Source organism: Peromyscus leucopus, chromosome 4 (genome assembly GCF_004664715.2).
Source record: "Peromyscus leucopus breed LL Stock chromosome 4, UCI_PerLeu_2.1, whole genome shotgun sequence".
NCBI classification, from domain to species: domain Eukaryota; kingdom Metazoa; phylum Chordata; class Mammalia; order Rodentia; family Cricetidae; genus Peromyscus; species Peromyscus leucopus.
Genome location: NC_051066.1, coordinates 62629441 through 62649545, shown reverse-complemented (window position 1 = coordinate 62649545; position 20105 = coordinate 62629441). Strand labels below are relative to the sequence as shown.

The window sequence follows — 20105 nt, the reverse complement described above, 5'->3', positions numbered from 1 at the left end:
GGGTGGGCTGAATCCCCAGGGGAGACCTTGCCTTGGAGTAGGTGGGAATGGGGGATGGACTGAGGGGGAAGACTGGGAGGTGAGAGGAGGGAAGACAGGGGAATCCATGGCAGATATGTAAAATTAAATTAATTATAAAATAAAAATATTTATTTAAGAAAAAAGAATTCCTCCATAAGGACTCTAGAATTGGGACTATGTGACATAATGCATGCTAACAGTTTGCTGTAAGATAAATGGGAATCATTTAATCACAGGATTCTGAATACCCAGCCTCTACCTACGAGAAGAAAAAATTAACCACATAATTGTGTTCAAGAACAGTATTGACATGAAAATATTCATTATACATTTCATCAATGTAGTTTGCTATACAGAAGAAAGAATTCATTTGTGAAAAATGCTACATGAGAAAGATGATTAATGTTCTTAAAATAATTTCTAATACATAAGACACTAATAATTTCTAATATGTAAGACACTAATAATTAAAATTTGCAACTATGTACATTTCATGTAGATTTGTATTAACAACTTAATTTTGTTCTGTCATTTTTTTAAAGTGCATATTATTTATGAACCAAAATTTCTCCATAATTTCTTCATTGCATCTTTTACATCTTTGTTCCTTAGACTGTAGATTATAGGATTCAACATGGGTATCACAATGGTGTAAAATATTGACACTACCATGTCATGATTTGAAGCATAACTGGAACTTGGCCTCATGTAACTAAAGAGGATTGTACCATGGTAAATAGACACTCCAGTGAGGTGGGAGCCACATGTAGAGAACACTTTTCTTCTACTCTCAGCAGAATGCATGTTCAGAATGGCAAAGAGAATGAATCCGTAGGAGATCAGAACAATCAGGATGGTGATGATCTCAATCAAACCCACCAAGTATAATAGGAGAAGCTCATTTGTGTGTGTATCAGAACAAGAAAGAGCAAGCAACGGAGGTATGTCACAGAAGACATGCCTAATTTCATTAGATCCACAGAAGGACAGACTGAAAGTGGCCACTGTGTGTATTGCACCATGCAGAACTCCACCAGCATAGGAAGCAATAATGAGTGTCACATAGACTCTGGGTGACATGGTCACTGCATACAGAAGTGGGTTGTAGATGGCTACGTAGCGGTCATATGCCATTGCTGCCAACAGAAAGCATTCTGTGGTCCCTAAAGTAACAAAGAGAAGCATCTGTGTTGCACATCCAAGGAATGAAATTGATTTATTTTCTTCCAGGAAGTTGACCAACATTTTGGGGGTAACAACTGTAGAATAGCAGGCATCCAAGAAAGACAAAACACTGAGGAAATAGTACATGGGGTTGTGTAGCCGAGAGTCCCCAATGACCAAAACAACCAGTCCAAAGTTTCCTATCAGAGTGAAAAGATAGACAGCAAGAAACAGTAAAAATAGGAAGACCTGCAGTTCAAAGTCATCTGTGAAGCCCAAGAGTATGAAAACAGTAGCTTCTGTCACATTTTGTATGGGAATCTTGTGGACATCCATAGCTGATGCTAATCTTTCAATTTTGGTTTTGATGTATATATTGCACATGAAAAAGCCCCATATAAAAGCTGTCTCATTTTGTCTACGTTTGCCTCTTAGGGCATAGTGACCTCCTTGGTAATAATGAGGTAGGCAATGAAAGGTAATTTTTATGAAAGCAGACAAATTTCACTATATGAGGTAAAAGAAAAAGATAATTACACTTACATGTTTAATTTGTAAAATTAAAAATCCAGCACTTAAAGTTTTTATACAAATAGGTTTCCACCATTCCCTTCAAATTATATTGTTTTTAAATTTTCATTTTTATTATACATTTTTCTTTTAAAATATTATATGTATGTATGTATTTCGATATCTTGAATTGAACTAGAATTGCATCACACACACATACCCTTTCTTTCTTTCTTTGCCTCTTTTAGGTATCCTACCTCCAAAATTCTCCCATGTCCTCCTACCCACACTCTCAACGTAATAGCCTATTTTTGTTTTATTGTTGTTCTTACAAATGTAAATATATAAACACAACATCTGGCGCCATTTTTGTTCTTTGTGTGCATATGCTTTCAGGCATGGCCATTCCACATCGGACAAGCTATGAGAGGCTCATACCTGGGAGAGGCTAATTCTTCTCCCAGCATGAACTAGTTACTTGTAGAGCTGTCTAGGTGTGGGATCCCATGAAAGTTTCTCCTCTTCCACTCAACATGTCCATTGATGTTATCACTGACCGGGTTCTATTTGTGCGGGTCTTTTGATTTTCAAAGATTCGTGAATGAAGGAGAAAATTCAAACTATTATAATGGGAAGTACACACCTGTGTAGTAGTCTTCTATGAGCTGTAAATACATCAAATATTATTTGTTCATATTTTGGGTTTTTAAACATGAGAAGGCAAACTCCTATCACAGGTAAATTTTAAAGTGAAATTCATACCAAAATTTTAAAGAAAATAATTTTAAAAAATCCCTTGTATCTCTACTGAAAATATCAAGAAAACACAATTAAACTTGAACCTACTAAACATTCATGGGGTGATTTCTGCACAGTGACTTTTTTCTTCCTGCCTGTCATAAGTTAAGAGTTTATAAAATATTAAAAGCATGTACACATAGATACAGACATGTAAATATATACATTAACAATATGAAGTGTGCTAAAGCTTGCCAAATTAAACTGAACATTCATATCAGTATGAGAAAGAAATGTAATTTATGTAATTTTAGAATGAGAAGAAAATCATGTAGGTACACTGTCCCAGATGGATCTTCAAAGTCTATGTGAGTGTTTTCTTCTAGTATATAGATTACTTCTGTAAATGTCTGACTAAACAACAAAAAATGTTTTTTTCACTCTTTAGAAGATCATAGAGTAAAATATAAAAATGTAACTAAATTTAGTTTTTGTAAACACAAATAATTTAAATATTAAAACCAGAATGCATGGAGGTATTTTAATACAAAACATTGTTTTTGGTGGTTATTTTAATAAATTAGTCTATAAAGTCACCTGATCAATTAATTACACAAATATGCAAGGTATGCATTCATGGACTTAGAAAAATACACTTATACTATTCCTATTATCTTTCTTTTCTCCCTTTTCTTTATGTCTCAAGATTGGTAAAGGAATTTATTAAAAAATGTTTACTGAATAGGGAAGGAGAAACTAAGTAATCAAATTAAAAGAAACATAATTAAAATAATCAATATGCAAATGAGGTTTCAAAATTTATTAATACTTTCTTAAACATAATAAAATACATGCTAGTTGCTATACACTAGAGGACTGTCACCTATATTGTAATTCTATGACTTTGTTGTCTCATCAAAGGTCTAAGATAAAGTACTTGTAGAGGATTAAGAATTGCATTCAGAGTCTAAATCCTGATGGGAGAGTCTCACAGACAGGCTACAATGATAGACAATGTGTACTTAGAAAATGCTAATTAATAGTAACACTTGACTTTTTTTGACATATGAACATGGAAAATTGCAGAGAAAGTTTTTATGGCTCCATAATATTTTCTAGAATAAAAGATTTAATACTTTGCAGTATACATATATATGAACTATAAATCCTACATCTTATTCGTATAACACAATGCTAAGGCATATGAAGTTACTGCTCAAATAAAGCATTGAACAATTAGTAAAACACAAACATTAAAAACATATGTATCATAATATCTTATTTTGAAATTAAATATAATCACTCTTTAAATTACCATATAAGAAGATTAGTCTATTGCTGTCACATTTTTGGGGGCTAGGAATATATCAGCACAACACTATGTATTTCCTTAAATTATTGCAATATTTTGACCAAAAATTTTTAGTAAATATTGGTTTGATAATGATTGGAAAACAAGAATATGTTTTCTGATTTGATGTAAATTTTATTGTCCATCACTTTTATTAGAACATTAAGTGGAAAACTGTAAGAACTTTAGACATGCCAGGGAAAATACCAAAGCATGCTTTTTTTTTTACAAGATTAAAGTTGAAAAAAATGTATTTCTCTTAAGCTACACTCAAAGATAGTAGAAATTTTTGTGTCATACTGTTTTAAATAGTCTTATTTAAATTAAATAATTTTATTTAATACAGATGCAAAATTAAAAAAATTGAATAAGGAACTTTAACTACAATACTCTCAATCAATAAATACAAGTTAAAAATAAATTTCTCAGTTTTCATGATCAAATCTATGGCAATAATATTGGAAATACTAAAATCAAGATGAAAATTATGCCAAAAAGTATCTACATAATGTGGAGCTACTGTAACAGGTTATAAATAATGTATTCATTTCTCTTATTTGATTTACATAATAACTTATAAAAATATATAGTGTGATATAATCTTATACAAAAAGAAACTAAGGATCATCTAGACATACAATGTATCCTTGTCAATTATTATCTAATAGATGAAGCAGCATTCAATATTTCAATTCCTTGTCTGCACACTGCATACCTTCACCATGATCATACTATGTCTTCATTGCCTACTGTTATAACTGGAAATATCACTCCATAAAAATAAAAGAAGATAACACTTTCCTTTGACTTATGAAATGAAAGATATGCACAGTTCAGAAATAAACAGCTAAAATTATATCTAAATACATTGCCAGTAAAAAAAATTTAAGATTCAAATTACTATGTCAGAAATCAAAATTAAAGAAAATAAGTGATTCAGAAAATATTCTATACAAAAAAAACCATTGGAAGTTAATTTTATATTCTAATTGTTTTCTTTCATGAAAAACATTAAAATGAACTTCTATGGTATAGCAAAATATGTAAGTAATACTTCATCCTTTCCCTTTCTTTTCTCAGAAGACATTGATTCAGTTGCAATACAACTCTCTTTAAAAGGGTCTTCCATATCATATTTAAGTTTTCAGACTTGTCCTAGAACTTGAAATCCATTAGAACGTTTAAAACATTTATGCATGAAAATAAAATTTGCTTACCTACAAAAATGAGCTGCTTTGTGAGTTAGGACATGCTCTTGTTGCAATGCATATAAATGTTTAAGCCGTCTTGTCTGCACTTAAAGGCTATCGTGATGCCCCTGGGATGAATCCATGTTCTTCACTCTGGACAGAAACTTACCAGGTTTTTTCTTTTCAACTGTAAACAGGTGAATGATTCTAGAAAAACAGAGCAAACCCTGAAAATGATTACATGGAGGCAATTTTGTCTGTTTAAACTAAATATCCTCTCAAACAGGAAAATTAAGTCACTCATAAAAGCCACATTTTGAACTCTAGTTCTAATGACCTATAGAACATCAAGTTTGCAATCATCTGGAAAATGATATTAGTGACACTGCTGGAATTTAGCATCTTCTAATATAGTTGATTTGCTTCGCTTTAAAGTTTCATGCTTCTAAATGGTATGTAAATTAGATAAGAAGAATAAGACAAGAGAAAAGACATGATGCGAGTGATAGGAAATGATGGCAGAAGAGATAAAACAGACGCAATATACAGATAACACTGTCCAGTGCAATACATGGTTATTCGCTCTGCTGGAAATTTGAATTTCAAATTTTCTGTTCATAGAGCTAGTCATTTTAGTGTTTCAAACAGTTAAAATAGTTATAGTTCACATCTGGGTCCTATACTAGTATTAGCTTCTTTGTTTGTTTCTTTTTAAATTCACATTTTATTCCCCAACATATCTATCTGTTAACGAAGTATCTGGTGTAAAGCATAGAAATCCATGTCTTTTCCAATTGATCTCAAGATTTTCCACCTAACATTGCCGGGTATTAGTCACTAACATAGTGTATTTAATATAGTTCCCCCAAGTAATACCAGTTTCATCACTCAGATGCAAGTAAAAATTAATGAACTCAAAAAACTCAAATTAATATCTAGTTTTTGCTTCATCAAACTCATAATCAAATCATGCAGGGTAGAATAATTTGAAAGAAAAACTCATCTTACTACTTAAACACAACTTTTCCCAGTTGATACAGATTTTGATTGATAGAAAAACATATATGAATATAAATTTTCAAAAATGCTGTATTTGTCGGTCTCCAAAATTTAATAGGCTTATTCTTTAAAATATTGCATACACACATGCATACACACACACACACACACACACACACAATGCATACACATATGTGCTCACACAAAGGTTTTCTAATATTTCTATTTCTTTGGAGAGCCTTGGCGAATTCAATTTCTTCATGGCTCTGGCTTTGTTTATTCTACAATTTGATTATTTTTAGATTGTTAATATTTTTCCTTTCCCTTCTCTAACCACATCCACTTACATTCAAGTATATAGATTCCTTTTCTTCATGTATGCTAATGTTGAGCCTTGAAAGCAATTCTTTATCATGAACACAATAAGTGTAAAACATATTTTATTGCTGGTACTTTGTTAGACATTTTCTTTTAACTTCACTTCTGAAAAAAAACCTCACATATCCATGTACATTGTTCATCTGTCATATTAGAAATTTGAATCCTTTAATTGTCCATTTGTTGAGAGTTGGAGAATAGTCTTACCCAGAGACGAACACAGCTATTGATTATCTAATACCAAGTGATCAGCACTGAAAATATACATATGAGTAACTTTACAGACTGATCATGTTATATTTAGAAACTAAATAAATGTATATATATATGTATATATATGCATATAACAACAACTAATACAAAAGGAATGAATTTGAAAGAAAGCAATGATGAGTATATTGTAGTGTTAGTAGGGAAAAAAGAAAAGGGACAAATGATCTAATTATATTATAATCTCAAACTAAAAGAAAAATATTTTTAAAAATCAGGAAAAATGCATAATGACACTTGTATATGAAAAACTAATTTTGTTATTCATTCCTTTTTATTGAAATTAATTTTTAATGCAAATTCTTTTATCTATTTTTAATTTTTATTTATTTATTTATTTATTTATTTATTTATTTATTTATTTATTTTTTTATTTTACATCCAGACATCAGTTTCTCCTGCCTCCTGTCCTTCTGATCACTCCCCTCTTCTGCCTCCCAATCCACTCTTCATCTATTTCATCTGTTCAGGAAAGGGCAGACCTCCCATGGATATAAACAAAATGTTACATATCAAAATGCAGTAAGTCTAAGCACCTACCCATGCTTTGACAAGGCAACCCAGTGTGAGGAATAGGGTCCTGAAAGGGATCGAAAGAGAGAGACAGCCCCTGCTCCCACAAAAGGACCAAGCTACAGAATTGTAACATACTTGCAGAGTGCCTTTTTCAGTTCCTTGCAGGCTCCCTGGTTATTGGCTCAGTCTCTGTGAGCCCCTGTGAATCCAGGTTAATTGAGTCTGTGGATATTCTTCTGGTGTCCTAGACCCTCTTGACTTCTACAACCCGCTCTCTCTCTCTTCTACAGGATTCCCTGAGCTCAGCCTGATGTTTATCTGTGGGTCTCTGCATCTGTTTCCATCAGTTGCTGGGTGAAGCCTCTCTGATGACAATTGGACTAGGCACCAATCTATGAGTGTAGCAGAGCATCTTTAGGCATCATTAACTTGACATTTTTTTCTCCAGTTATGTTTGGTTCTTCCTAGCTCTTGGGGTCATCCAGCCTCTGGGTTTTCGTACTCCAGGTAGTGTCAGGGATGGCATGGGTTTCAGGCTAGACCAGTCATTGGTTGCCCACTCCCTCAATCTCTAGTCCACCCTAACTGCAGAACAACCCATAGGCAGGGCAGACTGTAGTTCAAAGATTCCGCAGGTGGGTTGGTTTCCCAATCCCTCCACTTGAAGTCTTACCTGGTCACAGGAGATGGCGAATTGAGGCTACATATCTGCTTTGCTAGGAGTTCTAGCTGGGGTCATCCTCCAAGATTCTTGGAAGATTTCCTTGCACCAGGTTTGAACCTGACCCCCAAATTTCCAGTAATGTGTTTCAGTACCCTCACCCTCCGTGCCCCCACAGCCCAATTTCTCTTTTTCCCAACTGTGCCTGCCCAAAGTTCACTCATGAAATCTTTCCTTTTCCCTTTCTCAGAGAGATCTGAGCATCACCTCTTGAACACTCCTTGTTACCTATTCTATCTGGTTCTGTGGATTGTAGCATAGTTATCCTTTATTTTACAGATAATACCCACTTATGAGTGAGTATATGCCATGGTTGTCTTTTAGGGTCTAGGTTACTTCACTCAGGATGATTTTTTTTTTCTATTTCCATCCATTTGCCAGCAAATTTCATGATGTCACTGTTTTTAATAGCTGAGTAATACTCCCTTGTGTAAATGTACCACAATTTCTTTATCTGTTCTTTGGTTGAGGGACATCTAGGCTATTTCTATGTTCTGGCTATTATGTATAATGCTGCTAAGAACATAGTTGAGCAAGTGTCCTTGTGGTGTGACTGGGCATCCTTTGGGTATATGCCCAAGAGTAGTATGGCTGGGTCTTAAGGTATAGATTGATTCCTACTTTTCTAAGAAATCCACCATATTGATTTCCAAAGTGGCTGTACAAGTTTTACAAGTTTGTACTCCCAGCAGCACTGGAGGAGTATTCCCCTTGCTTCACATCCTCTCTAGCATGAGCTATCACTGTTTTTTTCTTCTTTTTTATTATTAAGAAACTTTCACTGGGCGGTGGTGGCACACACCTTTAATTCCAGTACTTGGGAGGCAAAGCCAGGTGGATCTTTGTGAGTTTGAGGCCAGCCTGGTCTACAGAGTGAGATCCAGAAACAGGCGCAAAGCTACACAGAGAAACCCTATCTCGAACAAACCAAAAAACAACAACAACAACAACAAAAAATCCAAAAAACTTTTTTATTTATTTTACTTACCAACTACAGACCCCCCTCCTTTACCTCCTCCTGCCCAAAGGTTTCCCCCCAAATCCATGCCCCATTCATACTTCCTCAAAGCAAGGCCTCCCATGGGGAGCCAGTAGAGTCTGGTACATTTAGTTGAGGCAGGTCCAAGCACTTTCCCCTCTACCAAGATTGTGTAAGGTGTCCCATCACAGGCACTGGGCTTGAAAAAGCCAGCTTATGCACCAGGGACAAATCCTGGTCCCACTGCCTGGGGGCTCCTTAAAAGTTCACTGAAAGACCCCCGCTCCATATGAGACATGGCTTCCATGAATGCCCCTCCCTTCCCCCCCCCCCCCCCCCCCCGTCCAATACTTAGCCTAAGAACGCCATCTGAAGGAATCAGAAAAACAGAGTTCACAGCTGTGGACAGCATCGGCTTGAAAGAGATAACTATGCCAGATCTGGCCTGGGAGAGATAACTGTGGTCGCGGCCTGGGAGAAACAGTGAGTCAAATCAGGATATTTTATGACTGCCTGCTGAGAATAAGAGTGGCTGCAAAAACAACTATACCTGGCAAGCAAGTCAGCACACACATACGACCCTAAACCCTGGCCTTCTTGAAAAACCAATAAGAGCCTGTAACTATGCTTCTTGCTTCTGTAACCGCGCCTCTCCCTGGATCCTATAAAAGTCCCTTTGCCCTAGAAGGGCGCAGTCCTCCGAGAGACTTCGCCCGGTACCTGTTATCTAATAAACCTTTGCTTTTGATCTTTGTTTTCAGTGTTTTTTTTTTCTCCTGAAAAGATTTTTTTCACACCTAAAAACTGTGCTGTGTGATTGTGTTCCCCAAAATATTGTACACCCTAATAAACTTATCTGGGGTCAGAGACAGAACAGTCACTAGATACAAAGGCTAGAAAATGGTGGCACTCACACCTTTAATCCTAGCCCTCCAGAGGTAGAAATCCCTCTGGATCTCTGTGAGTTCAAGGTCACATTGGAAAAGGCCAGGCATGGTGACACATGCCTTTAATCCCAGAAAGCGAGCCTTTAATCCCAGGGAGTGGTGGTAGAAAACTGAAAGGTATTGATTTTATTAATAATGCTTGATTTTATTAATAAGAACTTTTAAGATTTCTGCTACAGTCTTGCCTATGCAGAGGGCCTAGATCAAGTCCCATGGAGGCTCCACAGCTTCATGAGTTCCCACTAGTTTGGTTTAGTTGTCTCTGTACATTTCCCCATGCTCATAGGATTCCTCTTCTCTCTTTATCAACTGGACCCCAGGAGGTTGGCCTGGTGCTTTTTGCTTCACTCCACAAAAGGGGAAACCCCTGCAGAAATGTAACAATCTCCTCCTGCTCTAGAGAAAAGTGTTACTTTTTCAGCTCCTCTTGCTCAGTCTGCTAAGGAATATCTCTACCAGGTTGTTCTGTTCAAGTTCCCCTTGCTGAGTCCACTATGGGACATCTCAGCAAGGTTCTCTGTGCCAGTGAATGAAGATATTCACACCACAAAAACTCTTTTGAGAAAGATATTTATTTGGGAAAGGAATCCACTTAAGGGGGTTTAGCAAAGCTCAAATGTAGTAGCTCTCTTGGAGAGGAGCAGGATTGTTATATCCTGCAGGAAGACCATCCCCCTCTACACCAGGTATAGCCTGACTCATGAATAGTCAGGATTCCCTTCCCTGCTGAGCTGCCCTAGGAGCTCCAGCCTGACTCTCCCTAGCAGTCAGAATACCTTCCCCTCCACAGCTGAGCTGTTAGAACTATCCTAGCAGATCAAGATGTCTCCTGACTCCCCAAGGAGTCAGGGTACCTTTTCCCAGAGTTGCAAAACTCACATTTTCGTGCCAAAACCCAGGAACAAACTCACAGAGTTGCAACAGTTACTTACTATTGATTTTAGTTCTTCTTTGAAAATCTGGTAGAAATTTGTGCTGAAACCATCTGGTCCTGAGCTTTTTCAGTTGGGAGACTTTTAATGACTGTTTCTATTTCCTTAGGGGTTATTGGTCTATTTAAATTGTTTATCTAGTTTTGATTTAACTTTGGTATGTGGTAGCTATCCAGAAAATTATCCATTTCTTTTATATTTTCTAATTTTGTTGAGTACACGTTTTTGAAGTATGACCTGATGATTCTCTGGATTTCTTCATTGTGTGTGTTTATGTCTCTCTTTTCATTTCTAATTTGGTAAATTTGGGTGTTCTCTTTCTGCCATTTGGTTAGTTTGGATAAGGGCTTGTCTGTCTTGTTGATTTTCTCAGAACCAACTCTTCATTTCATTGATTCTTTGTTTTGTTCTCCTTGTTTCTGTTTTATTGATTTCAGTTCTCAATTTCATTATTTCCTGGCATCTATTCTTCCTGGGTGATTTTGCTTCTTTTAGTTATAGAGCTTTCAGTTGTGCTGTTAAGTCATTAGTGTGAGATTTCTCCATCTTTGTTATATGGGCATTTAGTGCTATGAATTTTCCTCTTAGCACTGCTTTCAAAGTATTCTATAAGTTTGGGTATGTTGTTAATTAATTTTCATTGAATTCTAGGAAATCTTTATTTTCTTTATTTCTTCCTTAACCCATTGGTGATTCAGTTGAGCATTATTCAGTTTCCATGAGATTGTAAGCTTTCTGTAATTTTTTGTTGTTGTTGAAATCTAACTTTAAACCATGGTGATCCAATAAAATACAGGAGGTTGTTCCAATTTGTTTTGTATCTGTTGAGATTTACGTTATGACTGAGTATGTGGTCGATTTTAGAGACAGTTCCATGGGGTGCTGAGAAGAAGTATATTCTTTTGTGTTAGGGTGAAATGTTTTGTAGATATCTATTAAGTCCATTTGAGTCATAATATCTGTTAGTTCCTTTATTTCTCCTTTAAGTTTCTGTCTGGTAGACCTGTCCATTGGTGAAAATGAGGTGTTGAAGTCTCCTACTACCTGTGTGTGGGGTTTGATGTGCAATTTAAGCTTTAGTAATGTTTCTTTTACAAATTTTGGTACCCTTGTATTTGAGGCATAAATTTTCAGGACAGAGACTTCATCTTGGTGGATTTTTCCTGTTATAAATATGTAATGTCCTTCCTGATCTCTTTCAGTTGATTTTTGTTTTGAAGTCTATTTTATTAGATATTAGGATAGCTCTACCAGCTTGATTCTTAGGTTCATTTGATTGGAAAGTCTTTTCTCAGACTTTCACTCTGAAGTAGTGTCTGTCTTTGAAGTTGAGGTGTGTTTGTTGTATGCAGCAGAAGGATGGATCCTGTTTTTATATCCATTCCGTGAGCCTGTGTCTTTTTATAGGCAAATTGTGTCCATTGATATTAAGGGATATTAATGACCAGTGATTGTTAATTCCTGTTATTTTTTGGTGATAGTATTGTGTGTTTCCCTTCTTTGGTATTTGTTGGTGTTGGATTATCTATTACCTGTGTTTTCATGGGTGTATCTAACTTACTTAGGTTGGACTTTTACCTTCTAGTGCTTTCTATAAGGGCTCGATTTGTGGATAGGTAATTTTTAGATCTGGTTTTATTATGGAATATTTTGTTTACTATCTATGGCAATTGAGAGTTTTGCTGGTATAATAGTCTAGGATGGCATCCATGGTCTCTTATTGTCTATATAACGTCTGTCCAGGACCTTCTGGCTTTCAGAGTCTCCACTGAGAATTCAGGTGTTATTCAGATGGATCTGCCTTTATATATTACTTGCCCTTTTTCCTTTGCAGCATTTAATATTTTTTCTTTATTCTGTATATTTAGTGATTATTATGTAATGAGAGGACTTATTTTTTTTGCATCCAGTCTATTTGGTGTTATGTAAGTTGTTGTATCTTCATCAACATTTCCTTTTTTAGGTTGGGAAAGTTTTCTTCTATGAATTTGTTGAGTATATTTTCTATGCCTTTGATCTGGTATTCTTCTCCTTCTATCCCTATTATTCTTTGGTTTGGTCTTTTCGTGGTGTACCAGATTTCCTGGATGTTTTTTGTTATGACTTTGTTGGCTTTAATGTTTTCTTTGACTGGCAAATCTATTCCCACTATCATATCTTCAACTCCAGTGATTCTCTCTTCTATCTCTTGCATTCTGTTGGTTATGCTTGCATCTCTACTTTCTGTTCATTTTCTCAGTTTCCATTTCCATTATTCCCTCAATTTGTGTCTTCTTTATTTGTCTCTATTTCAGTTTTCAAATCTTGAAGTGTTTCCTTCTCCTGTTTAGTTGCTTTTTCTTGGTTATCTTGCCTTTCTTTAAAGAATTTATTGATTTCTTCCAATGTTTTGTTTGTCTTTTCCTCTGTTTCTTTAAGGGAACTTTTAATTCCTCTATTAAAGAACTCTATCAGCTGGGCGGTGGTGGTGCACGCCTTTAATCCCAGCACTCTGGGAGGCAGAGGCAGGTGGATCTTTGTGAGTTTGAGGTCAGCCTGGGCTACCAAGTGAGTTCCAGGAAAGGCACAAAGCTACACAAAGAACCCCTGTCTTGAAAAACCAAAAAAAAAAAAAAAAAAAAAAAAAAAAAAAAAAAAAAAAAAAAAAAAAAAAGAACTCTATCATCTTTTTAAAGTCATTTTTAAGGTCAATTACTTCTGCTTCTTCTGCATTAGGATGTTTGGGTCTTGCTGATGTTGAACCACTAGGTTCTGGTGGTTCTATATTGAACTTTATGTTAACTATATATTTCTACTGGCATCTATCCATCTCTTCTTCCACTCAGTGCAAGTACTGTCTATGTCTGAGGGAGCTACTCTTGGTCTGATCAAAACTCTTGGTCCAATCAGAGCTCTTGGTTCAATCTGATCTCTTGGTCCAATCGGAAAATTTTGTCGGATTGGAGCTGCTGGTGTCTGTGTCTCAGGGAGCAGCTGCAGTCTTGGAGGATAAGTGGATTTTGGAGGATGAGGTGGGATGTGTAGTTTACAGGGTCCAGAGGGGATGGTGATAGTCCAGCCTGCCTGCAGGAGTCCTGCCTGCTGGCCTGCAACTGGGGCTGCAATGGGTGGGGGTATGGGGGTGTTTGTTACTCCCTGGGCATAAAGCCTAGAGGCTGGGGTGATAGGTAAAGAGAACAAGACTCACCTCTTGATCCAATCAGAGCTGCTTGTATCTGTCCAGATTGTTAATTGAAAAGTTTTAAATGGATAGTTTTCAAAGTTCTTAAATTTTCAAATAAAACTATTTATTCAACTAGCTATTTTGGTTACTGCCCACTTGAATTCTTGCTAGCTCTATGAGTACACTAAAATCAGGTATTTTTAGAATACTGCCTATATGTTATACTAAGAGATCTTGGGAAGCAGTAAAAATAGAGAATATGTATTGATTTGTTTTGAAATATTGGATCTCAAACACAGGGCTTGATTCTATGTATGAAAGGCAATGACAGTATACAGGCAATGATTCTAATCAAATAATATATTCAGCCTCTGAGTACTCAGTTCTTATAAATAAGCAAAATAGTTCCTGTGTGTATGTGTGTCTTTATCCTACTAATATTTATAGTTAGTTCAAAAGAAGTATGATCATGCATCTATCAATAGAGAGTAAATAGAGAGTAAGGAAGTATTTGTCATAGTCACCAATCCATGTTCTTAGATTTTGATGTAATAACTACAGAACAAAATAAACTATAACTGAGTGAACATAGCAATTATTTCATCTTAATTCCTATTTCATTATGTTTGTATATTTCAATGGGCTATAAATACTCAGATACATCTGAGACTCATGCTTTTATTTATTTTCTGAGGAATAGGCAAATGAAAAATTCAATGAACTCTGGGGCAAATTGACAGCTATCAACATTTTATCTTTGACAATTATCAACTATGGAAGTAGCTATAATATAAATTACTAAAAATTGTATAAAATTTCATGCCTAAAGTAATTGTTCTATAATGGCTTCTAGAATTCTTCTTATACTTGCAAGCTTATTTTATGTCAATGAATGCCAATGTACTTGGAGTTTTATTTCTTCTGTTCAAATTGGGTTTATTAAAATATATTTGTGCTAATTTTAGGACTAAACCATGTTATTCAGTTTTCAAGATTCATGATTTTCTATAGATAATTTTAAATCTTTTGAAAGTTTACTAATATCTTCCCAACTACACTCAGTATAGTTCTTAAATTAGCAACTGAGATAAATATAGTTCTCATGAAAATCTTAACTCTTATGATTCATAACCCACCATCATCACACTGTAGTATTTAAAGACAGCTGCAATATTTAAAAGAGAGCTGAGCTTGTGTGTATGTGTGTGTATTTTGTGTATACATGCACACCTAAGCACATGCATGTATGTGTGAGTATGGAGGTGTGGGTATGCATGTGGGTTTGTATATTAAGGGCACCTACTAAAGGGCTCATAACCATCTCTAATGCAGTTTTAGGGTATCTGATGCCCCATTGTGGCCTCTGCATGCACCAAAAAGGTATATGGTACACACACACACACAAAAAGACATTTATTCATGTAAGATAAATATAGTTTTAAAAGCCTTTAAAGAATAATTCAGGGATATAAAAATATTTCAGTAACAATCATAATTTAAATATATTTCACTGAATTTAGTATATATAGGTTCATTAGAATCAGTTGGTTCATCAATTCTATAATTTGAGTTATTTTAAAGATTCTTTTTAACATAATTTGACTTTGACATTTGTTACAAGTTCATAAAGAAAATAATTTTGTTCTTGTTCCATAGATGAATAGATTCCATGAAATTGTTATATGACATTCATATTATTTTTACTGTACTGATGCTGATATTTTTCCTGATGTCAGAAGTCACTAATACTTGTATTTTTGTGATTAATTTGGAAAAGCTAACATATTTATTATGTGTATCTAAAGGCATCCTGATGCTTTGAGAAAGGGCATGAATCCACACTGTGTAGACATCTATATATTTTGCTTGTTTGAGTGCTATAAACATTCACAGTATAATCATATCACCTTCTTATAATCACCCCAGAGAAATCTAGTCACTGTCAAACAATATAAACACAAGTGTGGATATAGATCATATCCTTTAGACTCACCACATTCCTCTTCCTTTATTTACATTATTGTAGAGCTATAGTTTAGAGATATAGTCAACTACTGCTAGAATTAATTTTGCAGAATATCACCAAAATCACTGAACTGGTATTGAAAGACTTCATGTGCAATGCTCAAGTGCAGGTTATCTTCTTCTTCCTGTTTCTAACAATTTACATTTTCACTCTCATGGGGAATTAGGACTGATTGCTCTGGTCATTGGGGATTCCCTGCTGCACAAGCCCATGTATTATTTTCTCAGGGCATTGTCTTCAGGAGACACCTGCTATTCCTCTGTTACTATTCCATAATTGTCATAAATGTCAGAGAAGAAGGTAATTTCATTCATTTTCTGTGCTGCACAGATGTTTCTGGCTGTTACTTTTGGAACCACAGAATGCTTCCTGTTGGCCACCATTGTGTATGACTGCTATGTGTCCATCTACATCCCACTGTTGTATGTACTAAGCATGCCATCAAAAGTTTATGTGCCACTTATCATCACTTGTTATGCTTATGGAGTTCTGCATGCTCTTATTCACACTGGGGCCACTTTCATTGTGTCCAGTGAAATCAATCATATTTTCCGTGACATCCCTCCTCTACTGAAAATTTATTGTTCTGACATTCAATTCAATCAGCTTCTCCTCTTCTTCTGTGCTTTGTTTATTGAGATAGTCACCATCCTGATTGTCCTGATTTCCTATAGCTTCATTCTGTTCACTATTCTGAGGACATGCTCTGCTGAAGATAAAAGAAAAGTCTTCTCTATGCATGGTTCTCATATAACTGCAGTGTCCATTCGTCTCAGCACTCATGTGTTCATGTTTATGAGACCAGATTCCAACTATGTCTCTGAGGATGACATGGTAGTGTAGATATTTTATAGCATTTTTATTCCCATGCTGAATCCTCTCATTTACAGTTTGAGGAATAAAGTTGTAAAGGAGGCATTGAAAAACTGTTTGAAAAAAATGACTTATTTATAATTTATGTTTCCACTTCAAACCTAATAGCGGAAAAGTTTGTCAATAATGGGGTAATAATGAAAATATTTGCTTAAGTGTATCAATATAACAATATTGTAGAACATTTTCAGTAAATATAATAGGTAATTATCATTTCTGCTTCTTTAATTGAAGTAGAGTCCATTTCAGCCATTAGATTTCTATAATGTCCATACTAATATGTTTATATACAAATTCTACACATATATATGCTGATAGGAAATAACACAAAATTGCATGTGGATTTTTCAGGCATTCTTTACTTCAAAATCCTAGAAATGATTTTCTGTAATCTTTAATATAATTGGTTTCTTTAACTGAAATTATAAATAAGTTTAATGTTCTAACTAACTGAATCTGATCATAAGTGTAATCCTAAGTAAGCTCAGTGCTCCAGTGTCCCAGGCCATTTTCCAGCAAGTTATAATTACCTGCTTCTGTCTTATGAAATCTGTCATGTGCATAGTTCTATGCATCAACCTTACCATATCTGGCTGTTTATGATTAGATGTAATAAGGACAAATCTATGTGTGTTTTCCCTGGGTTGACTAATGAGCATTATTTCATTCCCTATAGCGACAAAAGTAAACCATGTTCACAGATATCTACTATTTGTGTATATCTAAAAAATGAAAGTTATAATTGACTGTGTATATGGTTTTATACTTATGTATATGTGTTTATATTATTTAAATTTTTTAAATTGAGATTATAATTTGATTACATTTTATCTCCCTAATGTTCTCTTCCTTCCAAAACTTCAATATATGCCTCCTTCTTTCAAAGCCATGGCCTCTTTTTCCATTAAATGTCGTTATTAGAATATATATATACATATATGCATACATATATATTCTCAAATATATGTTGTTCGGTCCATATAATGTTCCTTATATGTATGTGTTCAGGGATGACAATTTGGCACTGGATAACAAATTAGTATGCTCTTTTCTGAACAAGATTATTTCTCCTAACCCCAGGTTTCCTCAGTTGCCTATAGTTCTTAGTGAATGGTTAATGCCTCCTGAGCTTTTCTCTGTTCAGTTTGGCAGATTCACTGGTTTCATCCTTGTTCAGTTCACATTTGGGCAGTCATGTTGCTTATTTATTAATCCTGAATAATCACTAGTAACAATCTATAAACATTTGTCCTTATACCAACAGATGAATGTAGTGTTAATCCCTCATAAAGGAAATTCCTCTTTGAAACAGAAGGGACCATTACGGAAAACCACAATTAATCAAAATGTAGAGTTGTGGAGCCCAGTTCCAATGTACATATCTACAATACAATTCACTCACCTCAGACTCAGGAAACATTGGTGAAGAAGTCATGGGATGATTATATGAGTGAGAAGATCAAAGAGTTTGTTCTGAGATTGTCTCCAGAATTATCAGCAGAAGAAAAGATTGTCTAAGTTTGAAGTTTGAACATTATTTAGCCAGGAATTATCATGCCCAGAAGATATAGGAAATGGAAATCACAGTACAAGTCATAGAACACTCCTTATGAATAATTGATCAGGGAGGTTATCAGTACTCTAAAACAACAAAGGCTATTGTCATTGCCCTTGGTTGCCCACTGTGATTACATGGTAATCCTATTGCTAAAATGTATCAAATTATAAGCTCTATGCTATACATAAATCAATCTCAAATGGACTGAGAAACTGCCTTCAAGATGGCTAATTCTACACTATCAGAAGATATTGTATGGGGTGATAAGAAGAAAATGAAATCAGTGGTCAAACAGAGCTGGACACTCTATGTATCAAGAATGACCTGCCAGGCAAGATCTGCCCAGTGGTGCAATAGAAAAATGACTATCAGAACAAAAAAAACTCTTTTCTGATTGGATATGACTCCTGGTCCATGGAAGAAATTTTATGCCTGATCCTGTCCAAAACCCATGGTTGATGGATTCATAGACCTTAGGGTAGAACCTGTTGTCATACACTCACTAAGTCATTATGCTTCCAATTTGTCTTATAAAATTTTATATATTTACCTGTACACCTTGGATGCTGTAACCTTAGTCAGAGAAGATATTTTTGTGGTAAACAGCAGTAAATGCAGAGATACTTAACTTGTCAAAATGTTGAGAATATGATACTGAGAAATCAACAATAATGGAACATATATATTAAGCCCCAACCACCCAGACTCAGGAAACATTGAGGAAAAAGAGGCAATAAGGAACATAAGAACAGAAGGATGAAGTAGAATGCTGACAAATGCTGTCTTCTGAAATGAGACTCTTGAAGTCACAGTAGTTATAATTACCTACGCAAGATCAAGCCAGACAAAGTGCTGGCAAGATGGTGTGAATGATCTTGAGCCACGCTTTCATGAGAATTTTTAGCAGTTAATAGATAATAAAGAGAATCATTCTTTTTTTTTGAAGTGATCTCTGCAAGGTTTCCATGCTCTAATTGGTGACCCTACATCCATACATATATGGACAACAGTAATTGGATTTAGTAGGTTAAAGAAAAAGAGAATAAAGTCACAGCATTGGGAGAGAGCATGTTGGGGTGATATGACAGTAGTTGGGGAAAGGAAATGAGATGGGAGTGTGATCATATTTCATTTCATGAACGTCTGAAGTTCATGCAAATAAAGAAAAACTTTTAAAATGTAAGATATCCACTGACAATTCAAAATTATAAAGACTAATAAAGTTTATACATATATAATTCAAGAACCTGCATCATGAAAATGAATTAGAAATATGATGAATGACAATCAATGATTTGAGAGAATACTTATTGGTATGTTCACATTGAATCAATAAATGAGAAGTTGCTAATCTATGGAACATGGAATCACAATTACACAATACGAACTTTCAGTATGATTTACCATCCACAAATATAACATCATATAAGCATTCTTATTTAGACATGAATTGATACAGATTTAAGACTGAATGACTCTCTTTTGAGGAGCCTGTAGGAAAGTTCTTAGTTATGCTTCACGTTCTTGCTTGCTCTTAATACCTATGCTTAAAATAGCTATTGATGTCTTTCAATAAATCTCAACTCTGTCCAAAAATATAAAGACAGACAGAAAGAAAATAAAAAAGAAAGAAAGAATTAAAAGTTGATGACTATTTACTGATAAGGATAAAATGGCAAAAAGAAAATAGTTCAGCTTTTCTTGTAGGAACAGAGCCACAACAAATATTTTGAAATACAGTAAGAAAATTTTAATAAATATATGTATTT

General features: G+C 34.9%; 1 protein-coding gene and 1 pseudogene across 1 annotated transcript; one reads left to right on the top strand and one right to left on the bottom strand.

Annotated features, from left to right (window-relative positions):
* Positions 1–492: 492 nt before the first annotated feature.
* Positions 493–5039, bottom strand: LOC114685059 (olfactory receptor 5T3-like). The gene is made up of 2 exons (XM_028859658.1): positions 5006–5039; positions 493–1692 (listed from the first exon to the last, which is right to left on the bottom strand). Exon 2 carries the CDS (start codon positions 1567–1569, stop codon positions 574–576), a length of 996 nt encoding a protein of 331 aa, XP_028715491.1. The 5' UTR covers positions 1570–1692; positions 5006–5039; the 3' UTR covers positions 493–573.
* Positions 5040–13819: 8780 nt separating this feature from the next.
* On the top strand, positions 13820–16859 carry LOC114685052 (annotated as a pseudogene).
* The last annotated feature ends 3246 nt before the right edge of the window (positions 16860–20105 follow it).

Bases quoted from the DNA above. Each gene is read 5' to 3' on its own strand.
- LOC114685059 (XM_028859658.1), bottom strand. From the start codon at position 1,569: ATGTGCAATATATACATCAAAACCAAAATTGAAAGATTAGCATCAGCT.